The 24,160-nt window shown below is 52.7% G+C and overlaps 1 protein-coding gene across 1 annotated transcript; it reads right to left on the bottom strand.

Annotated features, from left to right (window-relative positions):
- Positions 1-3,157: 3,157 nt before the first annotated feature.
- GNA15 (G protein subunit alpha 15) lies at positions 3,158-24,045 on the bottom strand. Its single transcript, XM_037165240.2, has 7 exons — positions 23,484-24,045; positions 16,029-16,213; positions 11,889-12,043; positions 11,107-11,235; positions 8,580-8,709; positions 7,294-7,447; positions 3,158-4,068 (listed from the first exon to the last, which is right to left on the bottom strand). Exons 1-7 carry the CDS (start codon positions 23,626-23,628, stop codon positions 3,842-3,844), a joined length of 1,125 nt encoding a protein of 374 aa, XP_037021135.2. The 5' UTR covers positions 23,629-24,045; the 3' UTR covers positions 3,158-3,841.
- Between the last annotated feature and the right edge of the window lie 115 nt (positions 24,046-24,160).

The following is a 24,160-nucleotide window of genomic DNA, read 5'->3' as shown; positions in this document are numbered from 1 at the left end:
TCGACAGCAAAAGCCAGGCCTGCCCCGGGGGGCGGGGGTGAGTGTGCAATGGGAGAACACAGAAGAACCTTGCAGGAGTAGAACCGGATTGAAAGTGCCAGTGTGAACTCATGATTTAAACAAAAGTCTGTTTCCTGACTGTCCGCCGAAACTCCCCAACAGCAATGGAAGCATCAAACACCCAGATCTTGCCTTCTAAATATCACCCCCTTCAAACAAACAAACAAAAAAAGAGTGAGGCAGGAAGTGTGCAAAATGAGCCTGGAACATAGCATGTTGGTGTGTCAGAAAGCAAGAAAGTGCTCCGAGGAGGGTGGGGACCTGTCCCGGAGGAGAGGCGGGAGCCAGCCTCAGGGCCTGCGGGTCCCACCTGCAGCTCTGAGCACCAGCAGTGAACATCTTCGAATCAGAGAGACAGGAAGTAGATGGTGGGAGCTCAGGCCCAGGGGAGGGGGTGGGCAGCGAGGGTTTAATGGGGACGGTTTCAGTTTTACAAGATGAGAAGTTCTGGAGCTGGTGGCAGTGACAGCTGCACAACAGTGTGAATGGGCTTAATGCCCCTGAAAACTCGCCTGAAACAGTTAAAATGGTCAGTTTATATCGTGTGTAATTTACCACAATAAAAAATTGGGAAAAATCCTTCCCATGATCCAGCAATTCCATTCTCAGGTGTCTGTCCAATGACAGTGGGAAAAATCACTCCTGTAACCATCCTGGAGTCACTGATCCGGCCGAGGATCACTGCCGAAATCACTGGGCTGCAGCTTTGTAGGGGAGCAGGATATTTGCATAATATCAAAGTATATTCCTACGGAGTACATATTAATTACAAAGAGAAAAATAGCCTACCCGAGAAACCTGGTGAATGTCGCCTTAACCAAGAGATCCAGATAAAACGTCACCGGAAATGCACCAAAGAAACACGGCCGGCCTCCTGATAGGACACTGAGGGGGACACAGCCCTTCTGTGAAACCCCTGTCAAAGGACGCAGCCTGCATTGGATCACAGGGACATAGCAGACAGACGCACACTGAGGACGTCCCACCGAATAACTGGCCTGTACTCCTTGAAAAGTCAAGGTCAGGAAGGTCATGAAAGACAGAGAAGGCTGAGCCTGCCTTGGATGAAAGGAGACCCCAGACACACCAAACTAAATGCACTGAGTGGTCCCCGATGAGAGACCAGAATGGAGGAAAGCTGCTGTAAAAGACAATACTGAGGAAATTTTCATGCGGGCTGTGCATCAGATAGTACTGTATGTGTGCTGCAGGTCCCGAATTGGACTATCGCCCTCTGCTTTTACAGCAGCAGATTGTTTTCATAAGAAATACACGGTGTTTGGGAGTAACGGTGCACGACATCTCCAATTTACGCTCAAATTAGTTAGAAAGTGAAAAAAAGAATGGGTATATTCTCTACAGGATATATTATGCACATTTATATTATGTTTATAATATAATAGCTAGGGGGTCAGCAATTTTTTTTTTCTGCAAAGAGCCAAAGAGGAAATAATTTTCGGCTGGAGAGCCAGACAGTGTCCGTGGGAACTGTTCCCCACGGGAAAGACAGCTGGACACAATATGTAAATGAATGGGTGTGGCTGTGTGCCAATAGCGCTTTATTTACAGAAACAGGCACCGACCGAGTGGTTTGCTGAACCCTGACCTAGATGAAGGGCAGATGGGAGTTCACTGCAGTAGTCTTGCAACTTCTGTAGGTTTGAATGATTTTCAAAATAGAAAGATGATGAAGAAAAGAGGGATTTCCAAACTCCGTGGCCAGGAGATGGTCTCTAAACACATTGTATTAAAAGGAATCAGGGCTCCTTGGAGAAAGGGCCAAATGCAGAGCTGGTGCTGGTCAAGTATAGGACAAGCCAAAGAGCATCTTGCTGGGCCAGAACCATGAACTCTTAAGACCACAGGGGTCCTGTCAAGGGGACTGAGGAACAGAGTCATTCGACTGGCCACTGGCCAAGGGGTGCCTGGGGCGGTCGGAAGCTAAAAGAGGAAGGAAGGATTCTGCCCTGGAGCCCTCAGAGGGAGTGTGTGGCCTCCGGAATCGGGAGAACACGTTTCTGTCATTTTAAGCCAGCCAGTCTGTCTAACCCACTCGGTCTGTTACAGCAGTGCCCAGAAAAATACCAGCACTCCTTGAAACTGTCAAGGTCACTAACAACAGGGCAAGTGTGGGAAACATCACAGCCAAGAGGAGCTTAAGATGCTGTGAGGGCTGAGTGTCCTGTGGGGTCCTGGGACAAAAAAAAAGACATCAGGGAAAAATCTAGGAAATCCAAATAGAGTATAAATGTTAGTTAATAACGTGTCAATATCGACTCATTAATTATAAAAAAGCACCATGTTAATGTAAGAGGTTAATAGTAGAGAAATTGGGTGTAGTTTTTTTATAAAGCAACTCTCTACACTACCCTCACAATTTTTCTGCAAATTTAACTATTTTAAACATAAACTTTTTTAAGTTAAAAAAAAAAGCCTGTTGAATGAATAGAATCTTGGCTCTGTGATCTCCCAGGTGTGTGACTCTAGTGAAACCGTTCAGTGACTCAGTTTTCTCATCTGTAAAACGGAAGTGAGAGGGCTCTGGCCAGGTAACTCGGTTGGTTAGGGCATCCTCTAGACACACCCAAGTTACAGGCTCCACCCCTCATCAGGACACATGGGAGAATCAACCCGTGATGTGCCAGTAAGTGGAAAAACAAATCTCCCTTTCTACTCCCTCCCTCCCTCCCTCTCTCTAAAATCAAATGTTAAAGCATTTGAAAAATGGGAACAATAGGGATTCTCCCGGGATTGCGCTACACGGAGAATCCCTGAGAATGCTGGGAACCCACGATCTGGTATAAGTGGAGCCATTATCTTTATCTTCATCTTCAGAGATGGGTGGGAGCTGTGCTGGAATCTGGGTGAACAGCAACGCGGGGTAGGTTTAAATGCGCTCCCCTCCAGGGGAGGGGTTGGACTCCACCTCGGGGCTCAAAGTGTGCACCTTCCCTGAGAGCTCTGGGTAAATTGCCCAGCACCAGTATGTGAACAAGAACTTTTCCCCTTCCTTCTCCATGTTTCCATCCCATCTTGGATAGGACATCTGAGAAGGGACAACAAGGGGATATACAGCACACCCCTAAGAAATCACAGGTCCCCAGAACATCATTTCTTTAATGTTCAACCTGGCCCTGCAGGTGAGGGAATAAATACAGTAGATTTTCAGATGCAGCGCGCCAGGCCCCCAGCCTGGAAACGAGGGGGATGCCTGTGGGCCTCAGTTTCCCTCGTCTGTAATCCTAAACAGGATATACTTCGAGCCACGAGACTGTTAGAAAGTACACCTCCTAAAGGGAGGTGTCTGAGGTACCGAGACTTCAGGTTGGGAGATACCGCCTCATGTCCGCTAGAGGGCGCCAGAGTCCGGTTCCTGGCCCGAAGGACCACAGTCCCATCCCTGGGGATGCGCATCAACCCTGGGGGATTTCAAACTCGTGTCCGATAGGGGAAACACCCAGAGGTGGGGATCCTAAGAGAGTCCACCCACCCAAGTCTTCCCTCCCCTGCTCTCTTGACCTCTTCTTCCACCCTGGTACCCCAAGTGGCCACTGTGCTCTCTTTCCGAGGAGGTAAACTGAGTCTAGAGGGGAGCCCAGATGCTGTCCTGGAGAGGGGCAGAGGAGAGGTGGCAACTGGCCTTCCGTCCCCAACTCCTTCGTGGCCTTCCCACCACCTGGACCAGCAGCGACAAGTGGAGTGTCTGGGCTTTCGGCGCTCCGGCCCCGCCCGCTCATCCTGCCTGCCACACTTTCATCCGACCGGAGGGGCGGGGCCCAGGTCACAGCAGGTTGATCTCGTCGAGGTAGCGGGCCAGGACTGAGTCCCGCACGTCCTTGAAGACTTTGCGGATGTTCTGGGTGTCAGTGGCGCATGTGTAGTGGCTGAAGAGGCGTCGGGAACGCGGGCCCTTCCTGCCCCCATCAGCACCGTTCACGCAGCTGGTGTACATGCGGGTGTACATGTCCAGGATGAACCTCTTGGCTGCCTCTGCGTCCTGCTTCGGGCCTAGGGGGCAGAGGTGAGGGCAGTCAGGGCACAAGGCTTTTGAGGCTGGTGGGGACTCTCTTCCCGTCATGGGCAACTTAGGGCGACAGAGACCCCAGCAACCACCCAACCACTACAGTCCCAGCAGGTGGACGCCACCTAGCGGGATACATGACTCCAGCTCAGCCATTAGGGGCATCAGGCTGGGTGGGTCACATGACCTGGGATGTACCAATGAGCCTCAGCTCTGGGACTCTGGTTGGAATTTGTGTTGAAGCAAGACCATCCCTCTTTGCTGGGTTTGGAGCTGCAGAGACAGATGCTGGTGCAGACAGGAAACTGAGGCCAGGAGGAGGGGAGGGATGGCAGCGCTGGCAAGCACACAGGCCGCTGTGTGAAAACACAACATGAGTTAAGGGCCCAATGCCTGGCTCTGCTACTTACAAGTTTGGTTACGTGTTAACCCATATAACCTCTGTGAGCCTCAGTTTCCTCGTGTGTAAAATCAGGATCAGAATAGTCCCAGGTCTCCCAGAGTGTGAGGACTCAAAGCAGTCACGTCCAGGGCTCTGTGCTCAGTGCTCAGAAGGCTTCATGAGTGTGTGCTATCATCACTCTTTCAGAAAGGCAGTTTAGCATAGTGGGTAGGACCTGCCATCCCTGAATCCAAGGGCCTGGGTTGGAATCCTGTCCCTGTCACTGGCTGTATGATTTCTGGCAGGTGACTGTACCTCTCTGGGCCTCAGTTTCCCCATCTCTAAAGTGGTGAAAAGAGTTTTACTTCACAGGGTTTTGTTTTTTTTTTAAATGAGGATTAAGCAAGTCAATACGTAAGGATGCTTCCATTGGTGCTACATGAGCTAGTTGTTACTGGCTAATTTCTGTCACCAATATTATTTAATACACAGGAGGCAAAGGCCAAGAGCCAGAAGTTTAGAGTACTGAGTGCCACAGCCTCTGGCTGGGAGAAATGGATGAGTTGTGGGGCTTCCTTTGACTTTAAAGAAAACAAATAATCCTCAAAACGATCTACTTTATCCCTGTCCCCCAACTCTCCAAGTGCTGCTCAGCTAGGAATGGGGGTGAGGAGTGTCCAGGCCACCATCCTGGAACAAGTTGACATCTGTCACCCAGACCCTGAGTTTTGTGGGTATGATGGGCTGAGACTGGCTACTTGGGCTCTGACAAGGTCAGGGGGTCGCATCCATGGTGATGCCACCAAAGTTTAGCTCACATGAAGTAAGGGCTTCATCTACCGCGTCTGACTGTATATTGGGAAGAATAGTGTCTCCTCACCCACAGTCATGTCCACTGAGAACCTCAGAATATGATCTTATTTGGATATAGGGCCTTTGCAGATGTAATGAGTTAAGTTGAAATGAGGCCATACTCAGGTTGGACCCCAAATTCCGTGACTTGTGTCCTTATAAAAAGAGGAAAGATAACCAGAGACAGAGAGAAGGCCAAGTGCCGATGGGGGAAGAGACTGGGGTGGTACATCTATAAGTCCAAGAAAGCTAAGGACGCAGGCGGACACCAGAAGAGCGGCCTAGGCCAGGTCCTCCCTCACAGCCCCCAGAGGAACAGACCCTGCGTGGCCACTCACTGGCCAGCACCTTGGTTTCCCACTTACAGCCTCCTGGGCTGTGAGGGAATAAAGGTCTGTTGTTTTCAGGCCCCCATTCCATGGCCATAGGTCACGGCAGCCCAGGGACACAGACAGCTGGTCTCCAAGGCGGCTGCCGTTGCCTCCTGCCCCCCGCAGGTGCATGCCGCTTGGCCTTCACCGAGTAGACTGTTTGCCTGCATCTGAGCCTGGGCCGGCCTGACCGATGGTCCTGACCAATGGGATGAAGCAGAGGTAACCGTCTGGGACTTCTGAGGCAAGGTCAAGAGCAGAGGCTTCCATCTGGGCCGACGAGGCTGGCCACCCTGAGACAGCCATTTTGTGAACTTACCCTGGATCAGCAGATACCAGACGGAGGGAGAGAGAGGGAAAGAAAGTGAAAGAAAGATGGAGAGGGAGACGGAGAGAGAGAGAGAAGCAGTCAGTAAAAGGGGAAGGGGGCGGGAGGGGGCGGAGCACAGAGTCGCCGTCCACACCCAGCACAAGAAGCTGTCTCTGAAGTGCATCTCCAACTGATGCCACAGGTGGACTTCCTAGCCTCAAATTTCCCCAAATTCCTGACCCCCCACAATGGTAAGCAAAGTGAAATGGCTGGTTTAAGCCCCCAACTTTGGGGCGCGTTTGTTACTCAGCCGGGACGCTCCTAGCAGCTCCCTTCTCCTTCACAGTGGCACTCGGGGAAAGCACTGGCTGGCGCACCCTGCCCAGACTCACGGAAGCCCAGGTCTCCTCTGGAAGATACTCCGCATGGTGCCCAGCACTCGCTCTGCTCCGCTCTGGTTAGCCTGGGCCCTTTAGCTTTGCGCCTCGGGGCACACCAAAGGTTTGTTCCCAAACCTGCTATATTCATCCTCATTAATGCACTCATAAGGAGACACTACACAAATCTATTGGCTACAAGCTTAGCATGGAAGAGGGTTGCTGCGTCACTGAAAACTGGGCCACGTGCGTTGGAAAGACTTGTTTCAGAGGTCAGTCACAGATATAAAGATAAAATTGTGCCCTGGCTGGTGTGGCTCAGTGGATTGAGTGCCAGCCTGAGAATCAAAGGGTCACCGGTTGGATTCCCAGGCAGGGCACATGCCTGGGTTGCCAGCCAGGTCCCCAGTTGGGGGTATTTGAGAGGCAACCACACATTGATAATTCTCTCCCTCTCTTCCCCTTTCTCTAAAAATAATTAAATAAATATTTAAAAATAAAAAAATTATATAAAATCACCACACAATTAAGTATAGATGAGCCAACAGTGAAAGTTAGAAAAAGTGTCAGAAATCGAAGAAGATTCTGGAAATAGTTGTGGACGCCTTCTGGGTATGCTGTATGACAACGAACTCTATCTGGCAGACCCGCCCCCACAAGATCTATAATACATGTCTTCTGAGAATCCTCCACTTGAAGCGATCACATCGAGCATGAAGGTATCTGGTATGTATCCCCATTCTACAGATGGGAAAACTGACGAAGAGAGGCTGGGCAGCGCAAAGACCTGGGTCTGGAACTCAGGCCCGTCCAATTGTATTTGAAACTCCACTGACTGCAGACTGGGGAGAGGCCCGGGCGGGTGTCATTCTTGGGAGCTGCTTTTGGGAGGTAGGCATTGAAAGTTCTAGAACACTCACCCTGGAAACTGGGGAAGTAGGTAGCCAGGTGGGAGGTGGAGATCTTCTCCTCCAGTATGTCGGTTTTGTTGAGGAAGAGGATGACGGATGTGTTTTTGAACCAGGGCAGCTCCAGGATCGTGCCGAAGAGGGCCAGACTCTCCTTCATCCTGTTCTGGGTTGGGGGACAGAGGCAGCTGATGGCTGGGGCCAGCCACGCGGGGATGGGTCCGCGGGCGTGCAGCTGGCTGCCTCTGTGTGCCCGATATGGTTTTGTGCCTCACCTGGTTTGACTAGTGTCCCCCCCCAAATTCATGTCCACCTGGAACTTCAGAACATGACCTTGTTTGGAAATAGGGCCTGTAAAGATGTAATTCATTAAGAAGAGGTCATACTGAAATTGGGTGGCTGGCCCTGACTCCAATGAGTGGTGTCCTTATAAAAAGGGGAAATTAGGACCCAGATGCACACAGGGAGGAAGCCATGTGACTGACGATGGAGGCAGCAGTGGTGGGTGATGCACCTACAAGTCAGGGAATGCTGAGGACTGCCAGAGTCACCAGCCGTCAGGGGAGCACAGGACAGACTGTCCCTCAGGGCGCCGGAGGAACCAGCTCTACTGACGCCTAGATCTCAGACTTCAGTCTCCAGAACAGGAAGGGAGTTCTCTTCTGCTGTCTCAGCCCCACCCCGCCACTGTCTGTTACTTGTAACAGCCGCCTGAGCAACCTAGGACATCTCCTGTCACTGGATTTGAGCAAGAGCTACGTCCGGATGACCTCAGATGCGTTCTGATTTAGTCTGAAAGTCAGAATTATAACATCTCCCTCTCAAATGCACACACTGCCCAGGTGACACTTCGGCCACTAAATGTGCACGTGTCAAAGGTGACAGCATGCCCGACCTCCATGCTGGGTGTGAACTAGGAGAAGAGGTCATAAAAATTCATCTTCACAGCATTTCTGAATCAAGGGGTGATGCTGTCCCTTCAGTGTGGCAGTATTTCCAAGGCAGCCTGCACTGTGCTGGCAGGGGGGTGCCTCAGCACACGGCTGTCCCTGTGTGTATTTGTGGGTGCATGCATGCCACATGCGAATGTCGCTGGCGACACAAATGCTTGTGAATCAGAGTTTCAGGGCTCAATGATCTGATCATGAAAGAAGGTTAACGTAAGGCTCAGAGCCTCACCAGACACCCACAGGCTGCTCAGGAGTAGCACTCAGGCCCCCCGCCCGGCTGGGGGTCCCTGGGCCCACGGGGGGAGAAGAGCGGAGGAGATGGCGCTCCTGCCTCTCAGGGCCCCTCACCTCTTGGTTGTTCTCCTCCAGGCATTGGTCGTACTCGCTCAGCGAGGCCAGGTAGATGAGGGCGATGACATTCTCGAAGCAGTGGATCCACTTCTTGCGCTCTGACCTCTGACCCCCAACATCGACAATCCTACCAAAGTGCCCCCTTTCAGAGCTCAGGCTTAATCAGAACCCCACAACATAGCACCCAGACCCCAGTCACATCTAGGACATGCCAAGATCAAATATGACGATCAGCAAGAACAGGGCCAGCGACTGGGCCCACACCGCGTGTGTGTTACTGAATTTCACCCCCCAATGGGACCGCTATTGTACCCATTATACAGATGAGGAAACTGAGGTGCCGAAAGGAGAGGGGACTTCCCCAAGCTTCTACTGCACTGGGTTGCCTGATTTCTGCCCTTGTGGTGGAGGACAGATCCAGAATCTGCCCTGGTTCTGGCTGGTTGAACCGGGGGAAACTGCAGACCACCTGTACAACTCGGTTTCCCTATCAGTGAAATGGGGGGGGCTGTGTTCTGGCTGGCCAGGAGACTGTCCAGTGGTGAACGCTATCCCCTCTGTGTGTGGCCCAAGGTGAGGGCAGGGCCTCCACCCCCGCTCGCCACAACAGAAGCCAGAGTCCTCCTGCCTTCCTGTGCTACCGTCTAAGAAATGTGGGTCGCTGATAACAAACCCTGCGTCATTTCCCTGGGACGTGACCGGTACTCAGGCAGCCAACACAGGAAATGCCAGAAACCTCAGAGCAAGAAGGGACTTGCCCCCGGGGTAGGAGGGCAAAGAAGCTAGTGTCTGTGGCTCCTGATCCCAGAAACCCACCCCTCTCGTGAGTTAGACTCCCTCAAACCCCCATATCCGGAGGAGGATGTGGGTGCCATGGATGAGAGCGGGGCTCTGGAGACTGAGATGGAGTGGGGTGCACTCTGCGCCAGCCCCCCATCTCAGAGTCTGTCATCTCTGTGCCCTCACTCCGCCGGCTGACACCTCTCTCCTCAGCCTTAGGACATGCTCAAGTCTCCCACCTAAAAACGCGCCCCACAGCCCAGCCTTCCTCGTGAATGTTCCCCGCCTTCGCCTTCACTCCATCCATCTGTCCATCTATCCATCCTCCCCCACATACCCACCCATTCATTGATCTACCCATTTATCTGCCCATCCATCTGCTTACCCCTGTATCCACCCACTCTTCCATCCATCCGTCCATCCATCCATCCATCCGTCCATCCATCCATCCATCCATCCATCCATCCATCCATCCATCCATCCGTCCATCCATCCATCCGTCCATCCATCCACCTGTCTGTCCATCCGTCCATCCATCTGTCCATCCGTCCATCCACACATTCATCCTCCCATCTTTCCGGCCATCCTGCCACACTTGCCAACTCCACTCTGACCTTGTTCTGATCACCGCTATGAAGCGGGAGGCTGAAACTCCTCCCCAAACCTGTGGGACTCTCCATCTAGTGAAGGAGACCCATGGAAAACAGCTAAGTTATGAACCTTCCTGGAAAGGACTACTGCAGAGGCCAGAATAGCATGTGTGGGTTGGGAGGAGGCGGCCCAGGGAAGTGAGACACTCAGCACAGGGGGTTGATCACAACCCCTGTGCCCAGACATCACCCCGCACTCGCCACAGCTCCCTGACACCAGCCCACAGACACGGAGCTTGCTCGGGTCACTGATGACTCTAATTGCTGATCCCAGAAGTCTCTTCTCCCACTGCACTCTTCCCGACCCCTCCTTGGACTTTGACCCTGGCCATCACCCTACCTGGACACCAACGTGTGGCACTGGCCACCACAGCTCTGTCTTCCAGCTCAGGCCTGTGCGTGCCCAGCGCCTCCCAAGTGCCCCAGACCCCTCAGACTCGGTCGTCTTGTCTAATACCCCCATGCTGCTGCCGTCGTGGTGGCTGCACCTTCTGCCCGATCACCTTCCCGGGGAAACTGGGAGTTATTTTCAGCTCCCTGCTGCAAGTCTCTCGCTTATCTAGTCCTGCCCATTCTACGTCAGAAACATGCCTTGCACCATGCCCTTGCTTCCATCCCCTAGGCCACTTCCCTGGCCCTTACCAAGCCTTCCTGCCTGGACCATGCCTCCTGCCCCTAACTCTCCAGACCTCCAGCCTCACCCCTTATGGACCACTAGAGGGCTCGCCCTCTGAGCTTCCCCAGCCTCAGATCCACCCCTCTGGCATAGCTCTGATCACAGTCTGCTTCTCCTGCACAACAACCTCTCAAGAGCTGGCACTAGTGAACTCCTACTTATCCTTCAATGCCCTAATACTAATGTTCCCTCCTCCAAGAAGACCTCTCCTCCCAGAGCTCTGGTGCCTCACTCTGGGCTCTTTCAGGTTCCAGTCCTGAGTATATGGGAGGCTGGAGGTGTCCATGTCCAGCTCTGCCTCCTTTAGGCTAGAATCCCCTAGAGAGCTAGGCCTAGGAAACTCCTACTCATCCCGCAGGGCCCCAGCTGCTTTGCCCCTCCTCCAGGAAGCGCTCCCCACCGTGCAGGCTGTGCTCACCGCAGGTTGGTTTTCTGCACAGAGAAGCAGTACTCGTTGATGCCAGTGGTGGGCATACGGCTGCGAAGCACATCCTGGGCCGTGGGAATGTAGCCCTCCTCAGCAATGCGCTCCAGGTCCGACAGGTAGCTGGGGAGCAACAAGTCCTGAGCCCAGCCCTGAAGCTTTCCTTGGCTTCTCAGAACCACCACCCAGGGCCCAGTGAGGAACCCTGATGGGGGAGACCTCCCCAGGAGGGGTCAGGATCTCTGGGGCCCAGGAACACCACCCAGAGGCTGTGGGAGCACTGGGTGGAGCAGCTGGGAATGATGTGACCACAAGACAGTGTGACCTCAAGAACAGCAATACTGCAGAGGGGTGTCACCTTGGAGGGCTGTCACCAAGAGTGGCATTGCCCCCAGAGTAGTGACGGCCTGGGAGCAAATCACCCGAGGTGCCCGGCATCATGCCCAGGACAGGTCACCGCATGCATCACCCCAGAAATGGTGTCACCTGGGGGCAGCCTCACACCAGGAAAAACCTCACCCCCAAAACAGGATCACCCCAGGGACAATGTCACCCCAGGGATGGTGTTACCCTGGGGCACAACCATCCCACAGCCAGCGCGTGCCCCACGGCAGGTCCCCAGGGTGGGAGCTGGCCTCCTGGGACCCCCCTGTCCAGGTGCAATCCTGGGACTGGGTCTTTGCCTGAAGCTGTGCCCATGACCACCTTGCTCAAAGCCCCGCCCCCTGCACCCCACCCCCTGCACCCGGCACCCACCACCCTGACCCCAGACTCACTACACTGCCGAGTCGAGCAGGTGAAACTCGCGCCGGCGCTCATAGCAGGCCCGGACGCCTGCGTCCCTCCACAGCTCCTGCAGGGCCACCGCGTAGTGCTTCTCGAAAGTGGTCACTTTGTAGGGGTCCTGGCTCATGACCAGGCTGGCGTGGTGCTGGCGGGAGGGATGGGGCAGGTCAGAGCCAGCAAGCCCTCTTCCCCTCCTTCCTCGGCCGGCCACCTCTCCTTCCTAGCCCGTGAACGCCCTGCATCTTCTCACCTCATCTCCTCTGACGCGCTCCTGCCTTCATTCATGCATTTAACCCCAGAGCTAGCGAGGGGGAGAGCGGTGCCCGGCACCCGGGGCAGCAGGGAAACACGCTGCGGAGAGCAGTGCGGGAGGAAGGCCGTGGCAGGGTGCACCCCTCCTGCTCTTTCCAAGCACTGGTTCCTTGACTCCTAGGGGACAATCCCTGCAGGTGTCCCCATGTTACAGATTAGGCTCCTGAGGCATGAGAAGCAACGTGCCCAGGTCCCACACTGCGGCAGAGCACAGGACAGCCCCCAGGCTGGGGAACAGGTAAGGCCTGGGCGTCTGTGAATAATCCCTGTGTAGAACCAATCAAACCGTTTGCAGCCTGTTACGGCTTGGATTTGTCCACTACGTCATCCTGGGCGAATTCCCATCTGTAAGTCCCAAACCTGAGGACCTGAGGATGCGACTGTGTTTGGAGGTGGGGTCTCTGACGGAGGTGACAGAGGTAAAATGAGGTCCTGAGGGTGGGCCCAATCTCATACACGACTGGTGGCCTTATACAAAAGAACAGGGCGGCCACCTGAGGACGCAGGGAGCAGGCGGCCACCTGCCAGCCAAGGGGAGAAGCCCTAAGAAGCCAGCCCACCGACGCCGTGATCCAGGACTGCCAGCCTCCAGAACTGCAGACAAACACGTTTCTGTCGTGTGAGCTCCCCGGCGTCACGGGGTCACGGCGTCACGGCAGCCTGAGCAAAATAATGCACGGCCCGAAAACAGGTGAACGCCAAAGTTTTTAAAAATGTAGTAAAAATGAATAATAAATGTAAAAGCAAAAATTTTAAAAAATCATCCTAACAATTAAGAGTAAAAATTATATTCGTGAAGGTCCCAAATGGAGCTTAATGTGCTTTGAATGAAGTGAACAGGGGTCCTTTGCTCCTAAGACAGGAGGCGGGAACCAGGCAGCAGCGTCTGCGCACTGGCACCGTTTCCGGTGAACGCGGTGCTGCAGCCCCGCCGGGGCGAAGGAGAGGAAGGTCGGGTTCGGAAAGGGACGAATCGCACTGTGGTTATTCACAGATGACGTGACTGTATGTAGAAAATCCAAAATAGTCTATAGATAAACTATTTAAATAACCAAGAGAATCTAACAGGGTCCGCAAATGCAAGATCAATAAAGAAAAAATCAGATGTGTGTCTACATACTATCCACCAACTAATGGGGATTTTTAAAAATTTAAATCCCATTTACAGCAGTATCAAAAGATAGCAAATACCTAGGAAAAAGTCTAACAATGCATGTGAAACAAAGGGTTTCTATCTAGAATATACAAAGAATTTGCTTCAAATCAGTCAAGGAAAAACTGAGGACCCTGGCCAGGTGGTTCAGTTGGTTGGAGCAGCGTCTGGTATACCGAAAAGGTCACAGGTTCGATTCCTGGTCAGGGCACATGCCTAGGCTCGGTTCAGTCCCCGGTCAAGGTGTATATGGGAGGCAACTGATCAACGTTTCTCTCTCTCTCTCTTTCCCTTCCCCTGTCTCTAAAATCAATAAACATTTCCACAGCTGAAGATTTTTAAAATATTTTATTTACTTACTTTTAGAGAGAGGGGAAGGGAAGGAGAAAGAGAGGGAGAAATACATCAATGTGTGGTTGCCTCTCATGTGTCCCCTGCTGGGGATCTGGCCTGCAACCCAGGCATGTGCCCTGACTGGGAATCGAACCACCAACCTTTGCTTCACAGGCCCATGCTCAATCCATTGAGCTACACCAGGGCTTGAAAATTTTTTTTTAAAACGGAGAAACTATACTTTAAGTGGGAAAAAAACCCCAAAATTTAAAAAATGGACAAAAAGATTTGAAGAGCTGCTTCACAAAACAGAATGTCCAAGAAAATACACAAAAAGTACACAAGCTTATTATTAATTAAAGGCATGAAAATCGAAACCACAATGAAATGCCACCAAGTGCCCACCAGAATGGCTTGAATGAAGTGACAGACAATATCAAGTGTTGGCTAGGACAAGGAGCAACCAGAACTCTGCATGCACGGCTGGTGGGAATATGAATTTCTACAATTACTTGAAAAACATTTTGGTGTCTCTTACACGTCCCCTCTAGGTAGATACCCAACTGGAACAGGCAGATGACCCAGATGTCAACAACATTAGAACGGACAAATAAACCATGGCATACAGTTATGGTAAAAATAAACCACAACTATGCCACCAAAAGATGGATGGATCACAGATTTACTGCACAGCAACCAAAGCCAGACATAAAAGATCATTCCAGAAAACCGGAGAATTAAAAAAAATGTATGGTGATGGAAGATGGGATAGTGGTTGTCCTTTAGGGGAGCCTCCATTTCAGCTGTAAACTGGGGTACTAGTGGAGATGGGTCATTGCAAGGATGAAAGAATCATTTCGCCCTTGAATGCTCACCAAGCCCACACGGCAGCCCAGGGCCAGTGCTGAGCGCTTCAGGCGCTTTCCATCCGTCGCACAATCACACCAGCCCCGTGAGGGAGGGTGCTCCTCCCCCGGTTGCTCTTCCAAAGTCCTTGGACCATCCCAGATTCACAAGTAAGATGCTTTCAGATTTTAGAAAAGGCCATGTGACCTCACACCTCTTAGGGTGACCATTGTCCAACAAACAAAACAAGAACAAAAAACCATCAAGTGTTGGTGAGGATGTGGAAAAATTGGAAACTGCGCTATTGGTAGGAATGCAAAATGGTGCGGCCACTTTGAAAAACAGTACGAGGTTCCCCCCAAAATTAAAAATAGAATCACCATATAACCCAGCAATTCAACTTCTGGATGTTTATCCAAAAACAAAATGAAATTCCATCTTGAAAGGACACGAGTACTCCCATGTTCACTGGAACACTATTCTTCATAGCCAAGGGGCAGAAAAACCCCACGCCCAGGGATGGATGATGGGTGAAGAAAATGGGGTCTGTCCACGCAGTGGGACAGTATTCAGACTTTAAAAGAAGAAAATTCTTGTAAAGTTTATGACTCTGTGACTACTATGCTGTACACCTAAAACTAACACGAAGTAACTGCATGTCAACTGTGGTTCAGAAATAAAAAGAAGCCCTGGCCGGGTGGCTCCTTTGGTTAGAGCATCGTCCGGATACACACCAAGGTTGCAGGTCAACCCGGGTCAGGGCACATACAAGAATCAACCAATGAATGCATCAATATGAGAAGCAACAAAATTGATGTCCCGCCCTCTCTCAAAATCAATCAATGGAAATTTTTTAAATTAAAAAACAAAAGAAAAGGAACTTCTACAATAGGCAACAATGTGGACAAACCTTGAGGACATCATATTAAGTGACATAAGCCCGTCACAGGACAAATACTGCATGACCCCACTTGCAGGAGGCAATAGGCAGACTCAAGGGACCAGAGTAAAAGGGGCTGGGGGCGGGGTGGGCATGTGGATGGCTATTCGATGGGCGGTTTCGGTGACGTTGGGGGTTGAGGTCTGTTACACAACATCCTTTCTCCAGCCGATACTGTACTGTGCACTTAGAATTTGAGAGGATAGATCTCATGCTGAGTATTCTGATCACAACAAAATAGTTTTTTTAAAAGATGATGTGATGCATGAACTGTGTAGCAGCCCCTCCCCGCAGTAATCAGTCCCTTGTATTAAAGCTGCCACCAGGGAACAGGCGCTAACTCCGGACTCCCACGTGAATTATGGGGTCCAAGGGTGGAGTGCTGGGGGTGCACAGGGAAGCGGGGAGCATGTTGGTGTGGAGCGGCCTGGAACGCACTGCAGGATCCCAAGAGACCCCAGGAAGTGCGTTCTTAACAAGGACCTGGGGGGTCCTAAGCGACCCGCGCCCACCATGGTGCCCATGTGGCAGCCCTAGGACTCTCACCTGGCTCTCCGGCCTGCTGAAGGGGATCTGCAGCTGATCCATGGCCTCGATCATGGCCCTCATGGACACGAAGATGTTCTGGTACACGAGCCGCCGGAAGCCCTTGCGGTCCTCCTCCGAGTAGCCTGCCCCGTGGATGATGCGCATCTGCTTGATGAATGTGCTCTTCCCGCTCTCGCCGGGGCCTGCGGGGCAGCCAGCGCTCGGCCTCAATCCCGACCTCCCGGGCTCAAATCTCCTGGGCCGAGGCCGCGCTCAGGGACCCTGAGGAGCATCTTCCCCACCCTGTGCCTCAGTCTCCCTACCTATAGACCACAGATCAGGATAGGCCCTGCCTGCTCCATCAGTGCGAGGGCGGAGTGAGTCCACTGGAGGGGACCCCCGGGCGGGGTCGGCAAACTGGGGCGCTCCGGCTGAATCCAGCCACAGCCTGTGTTTGCAGAGCCAGGGGGTTCTCACAGTTCGCATGTTTTTTTGTTTCTGATACTTTCCACGGCCCCAGTTTTTACATTCTAAATGGTTGAAGGGACTAGAAAATTGTTTCGTTATCACGTGCAACTTAAGTGAACTCCAGGTTTCACTGTCAATCGATAAAGTTTTATTGGCACATGACCACACCCACCGGTGTTTGAATTGTCTGTGGCTGTTTTCTCCCTGCAGTGATGGAATTGAGCAGTCGGACAGACACCCTCTGGCCAACGAAGCCGAAGACGTTTACTCTGTTCTTACCGAAAAACCGTGGGCCATGGCTTACAGCTTATGTATAGAAGGAGCTACATTGGTGTTCACTATTATTATTAGCATCAGTGTTTATTTATCGTAAGTATAATTAATATTTTTTGCTATAATAATCTCACATGGAGAAACTTTTATGAAGCAAATAAAATAGGATAAAGAGTGTTAGGTGGCCGGAGGGAACAAGAGGAAATGATGGCAGGAAGGGGACTGGGCAGGTCGCGCAGGTCCTTGTGCTAGAACTCGGGCTTTTACCCCAGCGAGGTGGGCATCCTGGAGGGCTGTGATTGGACGAGGAACAGGACCACATTCGGGTGTTCACATGCGCCCTCTGGTGTCTGCTTCTGGGGAGGACAGGTTGTGGGGTACCAGAGCAGAGGCACTGGGCCCTGGTGGTAGGAGATGATGACGTGGCCCTGGGAACTGGTGAAAAGAGGCCCTATTCGCGAGATGTTTGGGAGACAGAATAAAAGGGCTTTCTTGATGAACCAAAGTGGGGAGAGAGGCCTTCGCGGGGCCAGCTACAAGGCCAAGTGCAAGATGAAACCACAGGCCCCTTCTGAGAGAGGGTGCTGGCCCTCTGTGATATCAATTCTGGAATCTTCAAGAGCCCAGGAGCAGAAGCTCAAAGACCAAGTCTCAGCACCCTACTGTCTGAGCTCCAGAGGCCCTCTCCTTCCCTCTGAGCGCCTCTGTTTTCTGTCTGTAAAATGGGTGTGGCAGCCAGACAGGAGGCGCCAGGCTGGGAGGCTCCTCCAACATCCGATCACCCTGCCCGCTTCTGGGGGGCATGGGTGCGGGGGTTTTCCAGGGACTGAAGTGGGGCCTGTGCAGGAGGAACTGGAAAAGCAGCGAAAAGGGAAGGAGTGGCCTGGTTGGAGCCCAGAAAGAGGAAATGAAAGCAGAGGGAGGGGAGCAGAAAGGAGGGTGGGGAGTGTGAGAGGCAAAGAGAAGGAAGGCGCCACCTTGCATCACCCCCCGGGGCTGTCTTATCCCCTGTCTACCCCCAGCATGTCTGAGGGTCTGGAGGGCAGGTCTGAGGTAGCACTGGGTGTTACAAATCCACTAGAATCGAGGTCTAAGAAAAAGAGCCACTTTTGCCCTGGCTCGAGGGGCTCGGTTGGCTGGAGCATCACCCTGTACACCAAAAAGGTCTCCAGTCAGGACACATGCCTAGGGTGCAGGTTCAGTCCCCACTTGGGGCATGCACAGTAGGCAACCAATCGTTTCTCTCTCACATCTCTCTCCCTCTGTCCCTCCCTCTCCATCCTTTTCTCTCTCTTTAAAAAAATCATTAATAGCCCTGGCTGGTGTGGCTCAGTGGACTGAGCGCCGGCCTGCAAACCAAAGGGTCGCTGGTTCAATTCCCAGTCAGGGCACATGCCTGGGTTGCAGGCCAGGTCCCTGGTTGGGGAGGGTGAGAAGCAACCACACATTGATGTTTCTCTCCCTCTCTTTCTCCTTCCCTTCCCCTCTCTCTAAAAATAAACAAATAAAATCTTTTAAAAAATCATTAATAAAAATATCCTAGGGTAGAGATTAAAAAATGAGAGAGAGACATGATGTTCATAAAGGACATCACTAGTGGGGAAACTGGGAAAGCTGCTGGTGTGAGTCAGGGCGGGGGGTGGGGGGCGCGTGGCTGACGGCACCGCACTGGGCTCGTGGCCAGCATTTGCCGTGGTCCTGGGGGACCCCGCTTTGTAGTGGGACTCAGGCCCACTGAAGTACTTAGGGGTAAAAAGGCATCATGTCTGCAACTTACAAATGGTTCAGAAAAAATGAAAACATATATATTAAATATGCACATGTATAGTAAATAAATTATAGCTATAATTATGCATTAAATAAACTACAAGTCTGTATATATACACTAACATGTAGCACATACGTTTGTGTATATATTTGGGGGGAGAAGGATAAAAGAAATGTGGTAAAATGTTAACATCTGCAGAAGAATCCAGGCGCAACTTTTTAAATAAGTCTGGATGCATTTCAAAGTAAGTTAAGAGAGAGGAAAAAAACTCTAAATGCAATGTGAAATGCTGGATTGGGTCCTGGAACAATAAAAAAAGGGGAGGCCTTTGGGGAAAAGACAGTCAAATGGCCCAATGCATTGTCTGGGGTTTAGTTAACAGCGATGACAGGAAGGGTCCCGTCAATTCCCCGGCTGTGACAGTGGTGCTGCAGTTCCAGGAGACTGCAGCTGCTCAGGAGTAGAGGGAGGGGAAGCTGCTCAGGAGTAGAGGGTAACTCTGTGTACTCTCTCTACAACTTTCCCATACATTTTCCCCAAATAAAAAGTTTCCTAGAAAAACCAACAAAAAACCTCTGGCGGGTGCCCCAGACCTGTGATCCCCCCAGCGTGGGGCGGCGTATGTCTCAGATTCTGGAACATCTTGGATTTCAGCTCATCGAGCTCACTAAATATTCTGGAATTGAAACACCTGAATATCACAGCCTCGCTTCCTAATGAGAAGCCCGGGGAGACCTCCAGTCTTCAGAAGCTTGGCGATCAGGGGAGGGCGGAAGTGATGGAGCCCCGCACCCTGGAGAGCCGCCAGCAGCAAGCGCCACCTCACCTGGGCCGTGGCAGGAGGGACGGCCCTTGGCCTCACTTTTCAGGCGGGAAAACGGAGTCCCGGAGCTGTTGAGGGGACTGCCTTGGGGCGCAAAGCTGGCAAGTGGCCAAGCTGAGACTTAAACTCCGTTCTGCCTGAGTCCAGAGATTCTGGGCTTTTTATTTTTTAAGATTTTATTGATTTATGTTTAGAGAGAGGGGAAGGGAGGGAGGAGGAGAGGGAACAGAACATCCACGTGCAAGAGAAACAGAGCTCCGTGGCCTGGCACACGTCCCCAGCCGGGGCCTGGCCCACTGCCCAGGCACATGCCTCCGGTTTGCGGGACGATGCCCAGCCCACTGAGCCACACCAGTAAGAGCCTCATGGGCTTTTTAGTGATCATACAGGAAGGTCCCATGTGCTGCCTAAACAATAGCAACACTAATAACAACTGGCATCACTATCATTGTCACAGCGAGCGCGATTTAACTTTTGGCATCTGCCAGGACAGGGGCCAAGGCACTCGGTGCCCACCCTCTGTCAGCCCTCAGGAGATTCCTGCTGTTTTCCCATTTACGGAGGAGACCGGGCTCAGGAAGGTGCAGTGCTTTTCCCTGGGTCACACAGCTCACGGGGAAGCAGGGCACTGGGGTCGAAGCCTTTACGGGTCCTTCCCCCCCAGAATGGGACTGGGCCAGTTGGGTGAGTCAGGCGTCATCAAAGTATCATTTCTGTTAAAGTGACATTTCTGCAGACGCTCAGAAGCTGGGTGGCCCCTCTGGGTGCTGCCCAAGACGGCACCGAGACTGATGGCAGAGGACTTCACCCTTTGACCTTTCGGTGGCCTTCCAACTCTCTCTCAGACCTCCGGTCTCCTCCAAAAGTATAGAGAACAAAGGTCCCAGGAAGCAACAGTTAACTAGGTTGCAGCGTGCTGACTTTCTCTTCTCTTCTGCTTTATTAAAGAAAAAAATTCCGGTCTGCACCCACAACGTGGATTTTGTGACTCATGAATGGACCACAGCATGAATTCTGAAAAATTCCACAGGCGGAAGCCCCGAGTGCAGCCCGTGCCTATCCTGAAGCCACTGAGGGACCTGGAACCTCTAAAGCCCCTGGCTCCTGCTCTGCCTCAGGAAACCCCCCCCCCTAGTGGTGCTGGGAGCTGCGGGTGGGGGCCGCTGTACCCACCTGGTGGGGTCTTGCCACCCAGACAGGAAGCGGCACTTCCTCCTGGGATGGATGAGGAAGTGGAACGCAGCAGACGCCTGGAGGAGCCGGGCCCAGGCCCAGGCATCACGAGACAGCATGTGGCTTTTGTCGAGAGGATGGCAGTCCCAGCCCCCACCGACCATGGGGTACAGGAGGCAGTCTGGGCAGCAGGGGTGGAGGGCGGACTGGCTGCTGACTCAGACCGATGTTGCCACCTCCCTGGACCTCAGTTTCCCCATCTGTCACTGGGGTTCTGTGGCTTTTCTTTCCTGAGGCATGTTCACAGGGCAGTCAAACACACAGAGTTGGAGCTGGAATTCCAGGTTCTGACACTGGCTGTGTGACCTTGGGCAAGTTGCTTCACCTCTCTGGGCCTGTGTTCCCCCATCTGGGGTTATGGCTTCATTCTGACTCCACCCCTCCCAACATGGTGATCATTTCCTGTCAGGGACAGATGACCCCTCCCCCCACACATACTTGGCCCTCATCCTCAAATGGATTCACAAACATCTAGAAAAAAATCACTTTTGGATTTAACTCCTGTTTTCAAGAAGGGAGGGAAGTGTGGAGGTGGCCCTCCAGGCAAGGATGGGGGTGGCCAAAACCAGTCCACGTGGCTGTCCGTGGGGTGACCAGTGGCACTTGGACACACAAGCAACCTCCTTCCCACCCCCTTCCCCCATTAGCAGAAGGGGCCTCCTGAGTTGGGGCTGGCTGGGCAGTGGGCAGGTGGGGCAAGGGTCCTTCCCAGCTCCAGGAAGATCGGTACGGCTCTGGAGAAAATCTCTCCTGAATCAAAACTGATTGATTCATTCATTCATTTGTTCACTCCTTTATAAAATGTGCACTGGGCACCTACTGTATGTCAAGTTCATTGTCCTGCTGGGACAGGTGCTGGGGGCACAGGAGTGAATAAGACAGACGTGATCCCCGCCTTGTGCTGTTCGCTCTACAACCGCAGAGGCAGACGATAAGCAGGCAAACACCTAAGACAGCCTGTGAGCGGGAACTTTGAAGGAAAGTCAAGCAGAGGACGGAGAAAGAGGGGCTGTGTGGCCGTGGAGTTCAGGGGAAACTTCTCCGAGGTGACGGCCCAGCTCAGACCTGCCTTGAGTGACAGTGCCAGTCGTGACCCTGAGAGCTCTTGGCAGTGAGAACAGCAAGTGCAAAGGCCCTGAGGTTCAGATACATAAACTCAAAATGTGCAAGGAAAGATCACTAACATTGATAAACCCCTAGTCTGACAGATGAAAGAAAAGGACCGGGGCCAGATAATTAAAGAGGGACATCACTATAGACCCTGCACACACATATGACGAAAGAATGTTTGAAAAATGTTATGCCCATAAATTTAACGATTTTGAAGAAATAGAGAGGTTTTTTGAAAGACACCCCTAACCAAAGCTCACTCATGAATCGATAGCTTAAATAGCCCTGTTTATTAAAAATAATAAATAATATGTTAATATATCACATATATTAGTAATATAATAATACCCTATCTATTAAAGAAATAAAATATAGACATAGCTAGTAAAGCAATTAAATTTTTTTTTTTAGATTTTTATTTATTTATCTTTAGAGGGGAAGGGAAGGAGAGAGGGAGAAAAACATCAATGTGTGGTTGCCTCTGGTGCATCCCCTGCTGGGAACTGGCCTGCGACCCAGGCATGTGCCCTGACTGGGAATCGAACCAGTGACCCTTTGCTTCACAGGCCCGTGCTCAATCCACTGAGCCACACCAGCCAGGGCCAATTAAATTGGTAATTTAAAATTTTCCGGGCTCATTCATGATTTTACCAAATGTTTAAGGAAATCATAAAATATTCGATGAAGAGCAAAGAAGCCAGGCAGCTGCAGCCGAAATGTTATGGCCAACAGGCGGAGCTGGGGTCCAAGAGGCCAAAGGGCCAGAGTTTGAATTTTATGCCAGATCTTCTTGGAGAAATAAAGGGGTGGGGGGATCTCTTTTCACTAGTTCAGCAAGAGGGAGCAATGTTAGAAGTTGGAGGGTCCCTCAGTTAGGGTGCAATTTCAGGGTCCAGTGCTCCCACTCTCTTTCCGCTCCTTGACACTTTCCACTGAGCAGGGAAACAGAGAGGAGACTCTCCATGACCAGCCCCTGACCTGGGCCGAGCAGGTGTGCCTTCAGGACACCTGAGGCCTGCCCAGCACCCACCCAGAGCTGGGGGGGGGTCCTGGGAGCCCCTCCAAGGCCCGCAGCTCTGGGGCCACGCTCGGGCACAGTGCTTGGGGGAGTGGACACATGTGGGTGACAAGACTTGAAGTTTCAGAGGTCATGATCTGCCGCCCTTCGCGTCACCCCTACTCCGTCACCCGCTTTAATTTTCCTCCTCGATCTTCTAGCCGGAAAGTGTTTTAGCCGGAAATTGTTTTAGCTTACTGGCTTAGTGTCTGTCTCCCTCACCAGGAGATGAGGTCCCTGGAGGTGGGGACAACTTCCATCTCCTTCGCCGCTGTGTCCCCAGGAGTTGCTCAGTACGTTTTGCATGTATGAATGAACCAATCAGTCCATCAGGACCAGATGGCAACACTCTGCCCACAAAACTCACGCTAATGAACCTCCAGAACCCAGGTCAAACCCCAGCCCCCGCCCGGCTAGCTGGTGTGGCAGGGAGAGAGGAACTGCGGGGCCCTGTGGAGATGGAGGGACAGGCCAGGCCTTACTTGCCTGGGCAGGGTCAGACCTGAGCTCACAGTTGCCTTCCCAGGACTTAGAGCCGGTAGGGTGTGCTGGGCCTGCCAGGCTGGAGCCGCCCCACCAGGCCACCTCCATTCCCGCAGACACTGCAGGGTGGCTGGGCCTCTGGGCGCCTCAGTCTTCTCATCCGGCAGGTGGGTTCCCAGGTTCTCTGGCCCCAGTTGGGGTGAGGACCCTCTCCTCCAGCCTTCTACCTTCTGCCAGCCCACCAGGCCCCAGACTCACCCAGAAGCAGCAGCTTCAGCTCGCCTCGGTCCCGCCTCTTCTGTTCCAGGAGGATCTTGTTGATCTCCTGGTCAATCCTGGCAGCAGCCTTCTCATCCTCCGTCAGGCACCAGGGGCAACAGCGCCAGGTCAGCGACCGGGCCATGATTCGGGGCCTCAGAAGGCACAAGGCAGCATGGTCCCGGCCCCCTGGGGAGGTCACCCCCACCCGGTGGGCTCCAGGGAGGGCTCCCCGCAGCCAAGCGTGAAGGGGCGGCTCTCTTCTTGGGGGTCACCCCCCCGGAACCCCCAACTTCCTGGCCTCCGGCACCCAGGCAGCCCAGCTTGGAGAGGCCTGAGCGTCAGGCACTAGGCGTTGGGTGAGAAGGAGGAGGAGCAGAGAAGGGGTGCAGAGGCTCAGGGCTTCCCGCCCATCTCCAGACCTGCCTGGCCCGGCCTAACAGGTTGACTGGGGCAGCAAGGAGAGGTGGGTGCCCCTGGGGAGGGTGGGGCACCTCAAGGAAGGGCCCTGTGAAGTCTGGGTCCCGGCAACGACTGGGCCCTCCTTCCTCATTCTGAAGGAGGGGAGGACTCCATCCTCTGCGGGCCCCTGACCCCGCCCCTGTTACCAGGCCCACCCCTGAGAGCCTGTTCGGAGCCAATTAGGAGCGATCCTCAAAACACCCACAAGGAAGGCG

Source organism: Artibeus jamaicensis, unplaced genomic scaffold, assembly GCF_021234435.1.
Source record: "Artibeus jamaicensis isolate MK-2021 breed Jamaican fruit bat unplaced genomic scaffold, CSHL_Jam_final scaffold_537, whole genome shotgun sequence".
In the NCBI taxonomy this organism is placed as follows: Eukaryota; Metazoa; Chordata; class Mammalia; order Chiroptera; family Phyllostomidae; genus Artibeus; species Artibeus jamaicensis.
Note: the sequence above shows the minus strand (reverse complement) of the source record. Positions and strands in the feature narration are given on the sequence as shown.

What these genes read in the sequence shown, in the direction of transcription:
- GNA15 (XM_037165240.2), bottom strand. Translation starts at nt 23,628, where the DNA reads ATGGCCCGGTCGCTGACCTGGCGCTGTTGCCCCTGGTGCCTGACGGAG. An exon ending in CTGCTCGACTCGGCAGTGTA is followed by an intron (nt 11,236 to 11,888) that starts GTGAGTCTGGGG and finishes GTTGCTCCCCAG; the next exon opens with CTACCTGTCGGACCTGGAGC. An exon ending in GTGCAGAAAACCAACCTGCG is followed by an intron (nt 8,710 to 11,106) that starts GTGAGCACAGCC and finishes GCACTTTGGTAG; the next exon opens with GATTGTCGATGTTGGGGGTC.